General features: G+C 37.2%; 2 protein-coding genes across 2 annotated transcripts in view; both read right to left on the bottom strand.

Moving 5' to 3' along the window:
- Nucleotides 1–2290: 2290 nt before the first annotated feature.
- The window catches only part of LOC126473719 (UDP-glucosyltransferase 2-like), a 294068-nt gene continuing 284278 nt past the window's right edge, over nt 2291–12080 (bottom strand). The window contains exon 7 of the mRNA XM_050100965.1: nt 2291–2383. The gene's annotated coding sequence lies outside the window, so the exon portion shown is untranslated. The remainder of the gene's footprint in view (nt 2384–12080) is intronic.
- The window catches only part of LOC126473721 (UDP-glycosyltransferase UGT5-like), a 61385-nt gene continuing 51601 nt past the window's right edge, over nt 2297–12080 (bottom strand). The window contains exons 4-6 of the mRNA XM_050100968.1: nt 3460–3682; nt 3157–3376; nt 2297–2674 (exon numbers count right to left, since the gene is read on the bottom strand). Of these exons, the coding sequence (XP_049956925.1) occupies nt 2398–2674; nt 3157–3376; nt 3460–3682 (720 nt within the window). The 3' untranslated portion in view covers nt 2297–2397. The remainder of the gene's footprint in view (nt 2675–3156; nt 3377–3459; nt 3683–12080) is intronic.

The raw sequence follows: 12080 nt of genomic DNA, 5'->3' as shown, positions 1-12080 counted from the left end.
AGATTCGAAGATCAGAATGGCTCTACGCGCAAAAAAAGCTAAGCCTTTTTATAGAGGGTAACTCGGTTTCTCATCAACTGCGACAAGCAATTCACTTTGTCATTCATCAATGCGATACGTAATTTTCGCCTTGTGTGCTATCTTGAAACTAAAGATACCAAAAAGTACTTGATGAGAGACTGATTAAAATGATACATCTTAATAAATTTGTCCATGAATATTTCGCCCACAGTCGCAATTAAAGTTAATGCTATTTACACATAATTTTAAGTAAATTTATTCTTATTGAACTGTGCCTTGAACCTCTGCAATATAAATTTAAGTGGGACGTCAGTCTCATAGGAAATTATCTGTTGTTTCTGCTGGTGTCGTATAAATTTATGTAGCTCCGATAGATTTTAAATTATGAGCGAATCTATGCAAAAATGATTTGAAAACAGCAATGAAATTCTGATAACTCAAAAACCTAAGTTTTGCTCATAGTGTGTGGTTATGTTGTCCAATACATGCTGCAGTGCTATTTGTGTATGTGTTTTGTACATTTAGACTGACCTTAACTAATTATTTAATTCAGACCCTTCTCAGGGACTAGTTATGTGCTTGAGTAATCATTTGAGTAGCTCATTCTGTTTGGTTCAACGAGTGCCTTCATTTTGTTGGTCGATCTTCTCAGTGGCTCAATTAGTGTAGATGTTCTTACAATTATTGTAAAAAGTCGTTACTGATTCATTTCCCACCTGTTAATTAATTAAGTATTTCACTTCCATAGGCAACCAGTACATCAACACAAGTGTCTCAGTGGCTTTTTAATTTGATTCATCGTGTTCTGCTGTACATTCACTGGTTTACACTTCACATATGTAGACATGTATTAACTTCTAACGACTCCTGCGAATCAGACGAGCGTCCGCACGCTCGAACTGAAACACATCACCTCGGAGCTCTATTCAGGCTGACGTGTCGCAAGGGCCACACTGAGATGATAATCCCCGGTTATTTAAGCTGACCGTGGCGTTTAGTGAGGAACTATGATTTTTATCTTTTGTGGGTAGTAATCTAACATCTTAGCCTCAGATGGCGATCAGCAAATTCTATTTGCCACTGTGCCTCTTCTAATATTACTGATGGTTCAAATGGCTCTGAGCACTATGGGACTTAACATCTGAGGCCATCAGTCCCCTAGAACGTAGAACTACTTAAACCTAACTAACCTAAGGACATCACACACATCCATGCCCGAGGCAGGATTCGAACCTGCGACCGTAGCGGTCTCGCGGTTCCAGACTGAAGCGCCTAGATCCGCTCGACCACTCCCGCCGGCTGATATTACTAGTACAATCTTTAACCAGGTTCTTTTGAAGGCCATCCTGGGATCATACACAGTACACAGGCATATCCGTATTTAGATTCGATCTAGATCACTGAATAATTACTGTTTTATACAGATCGATGGTGACTGTCATGGAGGCAAAGTTAGTGTTGCAGTTGGAGTTGCAATATTCCACTACCGTTATTTCTAGGAACTATATTCAAGTGTGTCCGCCGCTCGTGGTCTCACGGTAGCGTTCTCGCTTCCCGAGCACGGGGTCGGGGGTTCGATTCCCGGCGGGGTCAGGGATTTTTCCTGCCTCGAGATGACTGGGTGTCGTTGTGTCGTCTTCATCATCATCATTCATCCCCATTACGGTCGGAGGAAGGCAATGGCAAACCACCTCCACTAGGACCTTGCCTAGTAAGGCGGCGCGGGTCTCCCGCGTCGCTCCCCTACGCTCTGTAAAGAAGTATGGTACTCATCATCATATTCAAGTGTATATTTTGAAATAATTATGCGTCTTATTAATAACATCAGTGTCACTATCAATACTACCAAAATTTGTGTTGCTGACAACAGTGACATTGATGAATATTAAGACTAGTATCATATACGTAAGGCAGAGTTATTATATGAAAACAGCAACAGCCAAGAGATTTGAAGCAACTGTCACACACATACACATACATACTCTATCTCCCTCTCTCTCTCACAAACACACACACACACACACACACACACACAAACACACACAGAGAAATAGATAAATGCACTAGTAAATTAAATATGATGTGAGTATAATTCAGTCTCCAGTCTCTGTAAGGTATAACAGTGCAAATTCCATTGAAACTAAAACAATCTGAAACAAAATACGTTTGTTTTATACATAATATCATCCTTTAATGAATAAAAATAATTATCTTCCAGTCACCTGCACAGCAGGGATTATTATTTTCTATTGGAGTACCATGTACGAACAAGGTGTCTAAAGGTTAAGTTCATAAACTATCACAGAAACTTCTTTCTGACCTCTCTCTTCACATGTTCAATCTATAGAACGACTGTAGACACCTACAAAAGTAGCTTCACGCAGTCTTCTGCTTCAGATTAAGAGCCAAAAGTCTTTTGCAATAGGTGGCTGCCTTGAACAGCACGTAGACCACGATGGACGCCATTGCAACAACGAACCCAATCACGTCGAGCAGCAGCAGCTGCCACCAGCTCAGGTCGAGGGCTGCACTGCGCATGTGCGGAGCACCCTTGTGACGTATCACGTACTCGATCCACCAGACGGCATTGTCCAGGGACCTCTCCTGGTGCTCACGGAATACTGCTGAGAAACGCTTCATGTTTTCTCGATAGCTGTCGTAAAAGAGGACAGATAACCATAGGCTACAAACAGCAAAAGAATAGTGTAAAAACCAGCTAAACGTAGTTAATGAAAAAGTAGATGAATATGAATAAAAACAAAAGTCATTGTCCACTACGAAAAACTTTCTACAGTCGACATGGAAAACACTGTTTTTAAATATAATAACAAAGAGGGGAAGTAAATTATCACCAAAGACAGTAACTTGTGCGAGGAAATAAAGTTCACCAACAGAAATTTTCCATTGTAAGTCTAAAGCAAAGACATATCTCGTGCAAGTTAATTAAGAAAACGGGTGTTTTTTTTTTTAATATTGTCTTGCCTAGGCTAAACGAATGAGATAAAATTAAGGCTCACCTTTTGTTGACATAGACATCAATAGGAGAAAGCAACAGTCAAACTAGAGAGGGGAATGACGTGGCTGTCTGTATGTTCCCTTGATAACATAAATGAAATTTAATATTTCTGTTCCTACCTGTCGTTTTCAAGAACTGTGTGAATGGCTTTCAGAATGGTATCAGTAGTGACATCTCTGAACAGCAGCTGGTAACCAATACCAGATTGTACCATCTTAGCCACATTCTGTTGCTGGTCCGCAAAAAAGGGAATTCCTATCAGGGGTACTGCAAAATAACTTGCTTCATTCATGCTCTGAAGTCCTCCCTGGGTAATGAACAGACGAATGTTTGGATGTGCTGGAAAAGCGAAAAGGGAGGTAAGACAAATAGCTTTTACAGTGCTGCACCTACAAAAATTGGTGCACTGAACAGAAGCTTACCCAAGACGTCCTGCTGGGGCAGCCACTTGGCTATCATGACGTTCTCCGGCTGTCCAGGCAGGCTGTCCACCTCCCACTTCCAAAGTACTCGCTGTGGTAACTGCGCAAAAGCTTCCAAGAATGCAATTCGTTTGTGCTCGGGCATTGTACTACCCTTCACATTAGTACCAAAGCTGAAGTAAATCACACCGTTTCTTGCACCATCAAGGAAATCCTGGATATCCTGCAAAATAATTAATCTCGTATTGTATACTCAGTCATTTAAAATAGGGGATGTGCCTTTCAAATCGCCTCACAAATAAGTAAACCGTTTTTGATTAGGTACAGTAAATTCTTTCCATCCTTGAATACAATAAATGCTCCATTTATCTTTTTTTGTAAAATAATAAAAACAAATTTTATAACAACAGCAAAATCAATCTCAAATAATTTTCATCGCAGTGTTTTATCCTATAAGTACCAAAGCCAGTAATCTCATCTACCTCTAAAATACTAGTTGCCACCAATGTGAGAGAGTATCTGCATAGTTAGGATGTCGTGGATATGAGCCTGTGATAAGGCGCTGATACGAATTAAATAAGTGTTCACTCATACACATGCTTCATAATAACTGAGGAAATTTAAATCACTCTGTAGATGAATAAGTTACATGTAAAAATTTTATTTTCTTACAACTGTCGAACACATGTTATTATATAGTGCCAATATTTTTGTTAAATCTAAGTACTTCTAAGTTATTGGAACCTCAGCCTCAACCCAAAAATTCTGCAATTTTTGCATCACAATACATTCGAAATGGTACTAGTAGATTTAACTTTAATCCCTTATGTAACACACACAAGTACACCTTTTTTTTAAAAAAAATTGAGAGTGACAGTTGTTGAGAAAACTTCACAAGGATGAAAATGTGGTAATTTAGACTTTCTCGTCGAATCTGGATGATGAAGTCTTCTTGGGTTATCAGCTGAGTCAAGGTGTCGTTCTGTGGCATCCCACTTGCCGTCTTCAGGTCTGATAACCTGAGAAGGCTTTATCATCAAGAGTGAAAATGTACTGTCAAGCTTCTCTCGCTAATTAAGACTGTCATAGAGCTGTCTACCAGCGATTTCAAAATGAATACCATGTATTAGTACCACATACATTAATAAACGTCAGCAAGAGCAATTAACTTGTAGGAACCCCAATTCAAAACTTTTCTCTCTCACACAGCGCCACAGTTTAAGAGATTAGGTTCCAGTCTACCTCCAAAAAAGTAATCCATAATTCTAGTTCTCATAAATGTAGAGATTCCACAAACTTATAAAGCTCACGTTTATGTATCATAATTACGCTTTTCTCTGAAACTGCAATCTACATCAAAGAATTGGATGGTTGGGGTTTTGTCAAACTTAAAAATGTGTTAATATGTGAAGAACATTTCATGTGACTCGATAATCCTTTTTCTCTTCTAGGTAGCATCACACCGAATCTGAGAAAAGACGTCATTCCACAATGCTGTATTTTAAAAATCTACTTTATTGAACCCTCCTAGTTTTGGGTGTGATCCAGTTTCAAGTGCATCTAGTTTCACATCGAGACTAAAGTCGTTTTCTTCCATGGTTGTTCAATATAACTAACCACCACTGTGGCAATCTTAAGTGTTTAAAAATGAGGCATTACATATACAAGGGAAAGCATTACATTCAATACTGCACAAAAAAGTTGCTATGTGTACCTATTTATGTCTAAGAAACTAATTCTTTTTGCACATTCATATAGCTACGAAATATTATGGACTCCTGTAACTGATTAGTCAGCCAACAAGTGAATTAGCTATCATTTAACTCTGCAAAACTTCATTTGTATAGATAAAATTGTGACATTCAGCGTTACATGATTCACATATATCACAGAAATTTTAGTTATAGATCGTTTCTTACGTATAGTTTTGATTAGATATTTAGTATGTTGCACTCTCTGTGCACTCCGAAAACCTAACAAGCTATATTTTGGAAGGTCTTCAAAGAGATATAAAAATATTGCAATGATTTCCAAAGGGTTTCAGGAACCAAACTCAGTCCTTTTTGAAGAAATAATGCTGCATTTATTTTTATCCACATGGAGGATTTATTCAAGAGAGTATTGCCTTTGTTGATATTCTTTAAAGAAGGAGTATTTTCAAGTTATTAACATTCACTGTAATATGCCTCATTCAGATACTTCTCTTCAGCACCCAGTAAGCATTTTATGTTTAATTTAAGTTGTTAAAACTGTGTGTTTATATTTTGAGATTTGGTAAATATTTTCAGTATTCATATCACATTGTCACTATTTGCTTTTAAAACTTTCTACAAGTACCACATGGTTTGAATCATATGAGTGGAATTATAAATTCAAAAATTGTTTATTTTTAAATCTTTACTTCTATGAGTTTTATTTTTGTAGCTTTGCTAGTCATAGTTGATATGTAAAGTATCCATACCTTAACGGTTGGAATATTTGTTGGATTTTTATGATAATTGGTTCTTCTTCTGTTGTAGTTACATGTCATTGTGCTTTCTTCCTTTCTGTATCTTCCAGTTTCCTGTATATATGACTGTATTTAAGATTGGCTTTTGGCTTTGGTCTTGTAGAGCACATGCGTTGGTATAGCTGTTACTCAATAAGTTTTCTTTTCATTTACTGTTGTAAGCTATGTGCCTTTTAAATTTAATTGTTATGATATACTCTAAGTTTGCTCTCTACAATGACTAAGAACACTTAATTGACTGATCATCATAGCAAGAAATACGATTGTTATTGTCGACTGTAGTTATTGCATGTATAACAGATACATACTTCACCACCAGAACAATAGTCAAGAGCGAATTTGTAGCTCCAGGAAAATATAAATATCTAATTGTATTTGCATGGCTAATACTAAAGATTCCATAGCTCAGTATTTCATCAACTTTATGTAAGATATCAAATACAAACAAGTGATACACAAAACACACTCTAGCAGGGAAAAAAATCTTGCAGATAGTGAGACAGTAGCTGCTAGAATAACAAAGGCAGTGTGAGTTTTGGATATCTGGAAGCAATCTCCACAAAATTTCTAAATGACAACTTTTTATTCATTGACTGTATGTGTTTAGTGTTATCCTACAACTGAAAATTCTACTTTCAGCCAGTGTCTGGTGGTTTAGCTACATCATCAATAAATATTAAGGACATACATACCCTATGGAACAGCTATTACCATAACACAATGCTTTCATGAAACAATGAGAACTGATAATTAACAAGTACTACTCAAATTCTGATAAATATTGTCAGCATTGTTGAAAGAAATAAGATGAGTGCGATGTTATATGGCTCTTTTCACTGCTGTTATACGCACCACCTGTACAAATGATCAAAACACATCTCCTAAAAGTGGTAGAAAAATAAAGCATTCATTACTAAATTTACGAGTATGTAATTGATAGAAATGATTTTCGGGGACTTGGCTTCATGATGTCTATAAACATCCCAGTATTGTACAAAATACTGGTCAAAACAAGTGGAGGAACCTACGACATATTTACAGCAATGCCAAAGTCTGCACTTCAGGCGCTTGAAGGCACCATAATACAGACACTTTTCGTAGTATAAACGAATATAATCCTCTGCAAAGTTAAAAGGGAAGAGAAAATCATGGGACTGGACGCCTCATTGATTGTACTATTAGACGATACATGCATCCACACATTTGAAAAATAATTTAAATCGTAGATAGTCGTGAAGAGATGTCTCGTAAATTGGTTTTATCACAGTTAACTAAATCTTCTATCCTGATGCAACTGTTGACCCAAAATCAATGAACCAAGAGTAATGGGAACTCTTGTCGACTTTAGCAACAACGTTTTCAGTCTTGTTACAAGAGATACAACAGTAGAAAACGGTACTTCTTGCAACAAGAAAATCAACATGTTTGATGGATTTTGTATTTTTAGCCTGAACTCAAAATATTCACGACCCTTCAATCGCGATATTATAATCAATATTCTTAGATTAGGCATTATTTTTTCATAGAGTGACCAAGGACAGCGTATTTATTCGTTTCTCCAAGAAATACTTTGGCGTGTGAAATGTTATGTACACAACATTATTGTTGATTTCATATTGCTCGTAACAAGTTCGCGTGCAATATATTATGGACTTACATCTACCAGAAAAAAACATTTTTCCTTTTCCTTATACCTACTTCCGATCTGTCAGAAATAACCTAATTAATTTTCTCGTCTACACTCTTCAAACATCTATGTAGTATGCATATGTTATTTCAACAATGGCGGATCTAAACAAACGATTTTGTTATTCTTCCCCTGTTATCTCATTCTGTTCTTTGCACCATCTTTCTTTACGGTAATTACAATTGTTTAGTTTTGAAGTATAGGTCCTTATATCACAATCTGCCATTCTATCTCTGAAATGAGCGCACTGGTGACATGAAATTTGCTTCCTCCCTACTGAAACCGTTTTTCAGTGAGATCCCGCAAAACACATATAATGTGAACAAACAGTGGTTCAGTTGTAGTACAACATGAACAATATTACATCACAATCTCAAAACAAGCTAATCAAATGATCTCGTTTTTCTTCCCACTGTTTCCCTTAAAACGTGTACGGTATGACTAAGAATAGTTTGAACTATAATGAGAATTTGCAGTTATTTGTGAGATATTGTGAAAACAGCAGCTACTAAAATCAATACAATTCTCAGGTCGCACTCTATTAAATCACCACTTGAGGGTAAATGTGCGTTGTTTTATTGGGGAAAAAATCTGGAATAACATCCCGTTTCATAGGGTCTTCTTCACAGATATGATTACCAAAATTTGTAGGCAAGGTTTCAAGTAGAGCTTATAACCCTACTACTACTATTGGAATTTAATATGCTTTTACCTAAATAACAGAAACGCTGTCTCTATGTTCCCACGAATAACCCTCATACTAAAATTTAGTTTAGTTTCTAAATAAAGTACACTGTGTGAGGATAGTCCTGTTTATAGGAAAAGCTAACCAATAGAGTTACCCTTTTTACAGGATTTGACCGTGTGTTGTGTCTAATGAATAAGTAAATCAGACTATTCACTTCTTTTAATAAGATCTTACCCACCGGTTAGATAGAAACGCGGTATGAATAATATTACACTGAATCTGCGACAACTCAGTTCAAAGTTCATTTAGTGGTTTAAAACATGTACTGACGGCCGCCAGCCTATCCAGTCAATTAAACAATGAAGTATTGGAAAAGCAGAAGTATGAATTGTGCCCACTTTCTTGCTACTGTTTAATTTGGCTCTTCACATAAATATTACTCCTCTTAAACAATGCTCGACTACACCCTTATACATTGCGCTTGCAAAAGAGAAAAAAGCCCTGTAGATAACTTCAAGGAAGCTAAAAAAAATTGACCAGGGGACCTTTAGAAAAGTACTTTCCATAATAAACAAACTTAAATAGTAAAATACTTAGATACTAAAGCGCACACTTTTTATACTGGATATTTAACTTCAAGAAATCCTCTTTCTTACTGGAATTTACTTTCAAAAGATATTACTCTTTGAAGTAATTTTGTATAGTTATTTAACAGATTCTAATAACTTGGCTTCACTTTGGTTGGATTTTACGTAAGCAAACTTTTACTATAACATTTTGCAATAGTTGAGAAAACTTTGTTATTATTTACACAAAAACAATTTAAATGGTAACTCTTTATATTAACTTGGCACTTCAAAAGTCTGTAAAACAGGATACTCGGATTAATCAAACACCAGGAAGAAACTCTATATAGGTGTATGGTTAGGATGAAATAACAGGATGAACCAGTTCCTTTAAAGTTCAAGAATTATTATTAAAACACGGTTTAAATTAATGGTTCACGTTGTACAAAAGTAAAAATACAAAAAAAAATCTTATCTGGTGGCTGTAGGCTTGGGTGTGGCGAACAATTATGACGGCTACACTACCCATAGTATGGCCTGCAATTATCTTGCTGTATGGCTCCATTTCTCTTCTTGGCATTGTTCAATTTTACATACAGTAGCTCAACAACTCGCAGCTATCCCGTAAGCCATTTGCAGTCTTTGTCCGAGGCATTTTTGTGCAAATTTGCAGGCAAAGTTTCTCCTGCTCCACAGAGGTGTTGCCTCAATCACTGCTGCTTACAGACTGATTGGCTTACTTTCCACGCTTGCTCTAGGTAGCACGCCAATTTGCCCTTGCCACCTTTTCGACTTTCCAGAACCACTTCCATTTCAAATGCAAGCATACTGGCTTTTACATAACGCCTATTTCTTACACTGTTCCTAGGGGTGACCAGTTCTTAAATTGTCAAATTTACTCAACATTAACAATTTATACACATAAATATTTTTAAATGCGAAATGTCATTAGAAAATTATTTACAGTAATAAACAATTTACATAGTATTTTACATACATTACTCACATACAATGCGAAGAACTTCAAACTTCAGTGTAGCACACTTTACTTTACATCTACAGAAAATATAGTACCAATATGCGAAAATTTTAAAGCAAAAAAATTATAAAAATTTAAATTAACCATAAACAAGTAATGTTATAGGCTGTGTTGTTTGTTACGAGTGTCTTAAGCCAGAACGGGGTCGCTAAAGAGACTCTGAACCAACTGCAGCATCTGTGATATCTGGAAATGACTCATCCGGTGGTACTGCGAAACCAGATTAAGGAAATATTCAAAGAAAATAGTGATGTCTTCCACGTCAGTACCATATGAAGGACATAAAGATATTAGGGAAAGAACTTTGGGATACTCATAGTTGGTGGCTATTCAGAAATACGATTGGTGACTGAAAAGGAGTGATGAGGTGAGGAATTTTGCCAGTACACTATGTACTGCATGGTGAGTTTCCTTCCCAAGACACCATTTGGGAGATCAGAGCGTATCTATACGCCACAGCTAGCAAGAATGATTTGTACTGGAAAGAATAGTCAATTGCATGAGTGTTGAGTAGCGCTTCAATTTAGACCGCAGTACCCCCAGTGTCATACAACCAGTTGTTGCTGTTGTTGTCTTCAGTCCTGAGACTGGTTTGATGCTGCTCTCCATGCTACTCTATCCTGTGTAAGCTACTTCATCTCCCAGTAATTATTGCAACCTACATCCTTCTGAATCTGCTTAGTGTACTCATCTCATGGTCTCCCTCTACGATTTTTACCCTCCACACTGCACTCCAATGCTAAATTTGTGATCCCTTGATGCCTCAGAACACGTTCTACCAACCAATCCCTTCTTCTAGTCAAGTTGCGCCGCAAACTCCTCTTCACCCCAATTACCTCCTCATTAGTTACGTGATCTACCCATCTAATCTTCAACATTCTTCTGTAGCACCACTTTTCGAAAGCTTCTATTCTCTTTTTGTCCAAACTATTTATCGTCCATGTTTCACTTCCATACATGGCTACATTCCATACAAATACTTTCAGAAACGACTTCCTGACACTTAAATCTATACTCGATGTTAACAAATTTCTCTTCTTCAAAAACGCTTTCCTTGCCATTGCCAGTCTACATTTTATATCCTCTCTACTTCGACCATCATCAGTTATTTTGCTCCCCAAATAGCAAAACTCCTTTACTACTTTACGTGTTTCATTTCCTGATCTAATTCCCTCAGCATCACCCTACTTAATTCGACTGCATTCCATTATCCTCGTTTTGCTTTTGTTGATGTTCATCTTATATCCCCCTTTCAAGACACTGTCCATTCCGTTTAACTGCTCTTCCAAGTCCTGTTCTGTCTCTGACAAAATTACAATGTCATCGGCGAACCTCAACGTTTTTATTTCTTCTCCATGGATTTTAATACCTACACCGAATTTTTCTTTCGTTTCCTTTACTGTTTGCTTAATATACAGATTGAACAACATCGGGGACAGGTTACAACCCTCTCTCACTCCCTTCCCAACCGCTGCTTCCCTTTCATGCCCCTCGACTCTTATAACTGCCATCTGGTTTCGGTACAAATTGTAAATAGACTTTCGCTCCCTGTATTTTACCCCTGCCACCTTTAGAATTTGAAAGAGAGTATTCCAGTCAACACTGTCAAAAGCTTTCTCTAAGTCCACAAATGCTAGAAATGTAGGTTTGCCTTTCCTTAATCTATTCTCTAAGATAAGTCGTAGGGTCATTATTGCCTCACGTGCTCCAACATTCTGCGGAATCGAAACTGATCTTCGTCGAGGTCGGCTTCTACCAGTTTTTCCATTCGTCTGTAAAGAATTCGCGTTAGTATTTTGCAGCAGTGACTTATTAAACTGATAGTTCGGTAATTTTCACATCTGCCAACACCTGCTTTCTTTGGGATTGGAATTATTCTATTCTTCTTGAAGTCTGAGGGTACTTCGCCTGTCACATACACCTTGCTCACCAGATGGTAGAGTTTTGTCAGAACTGGCTCTCCCAAGGCCGTCAGTAGTTCCAACGGAATGTTGTCTACTCCCGGGGCCTTGTTCCGACTCAGGTCTTTCAGTGCTCTGTCAAACTCTTCACGCAGTATCGTATCTCCATTTCATCTTCATCTACATCCTATTCCATTTCCGTCATATTGTCTTCAAGTACATCACCCTTGT

The sequence above is a fragment of the Schistocerca serialis genome, chromosome 4 (assembly GCF_023864345.2).
Source record: "Schistocerca serialis cubense isolate TAMUIC-IGC-003099 chromosome 4, iqSchSeri2.2, whole genome shotgun sequence".
NCBI lineage: Eukaryota > Metazoa > Arthropoda > Insecta > Orthoptera > Acrididae > Schistocerca > Schistocerca serialis.
This window is presented reverse-complemented; position numbering and strand designations above follow the sequence as displayed.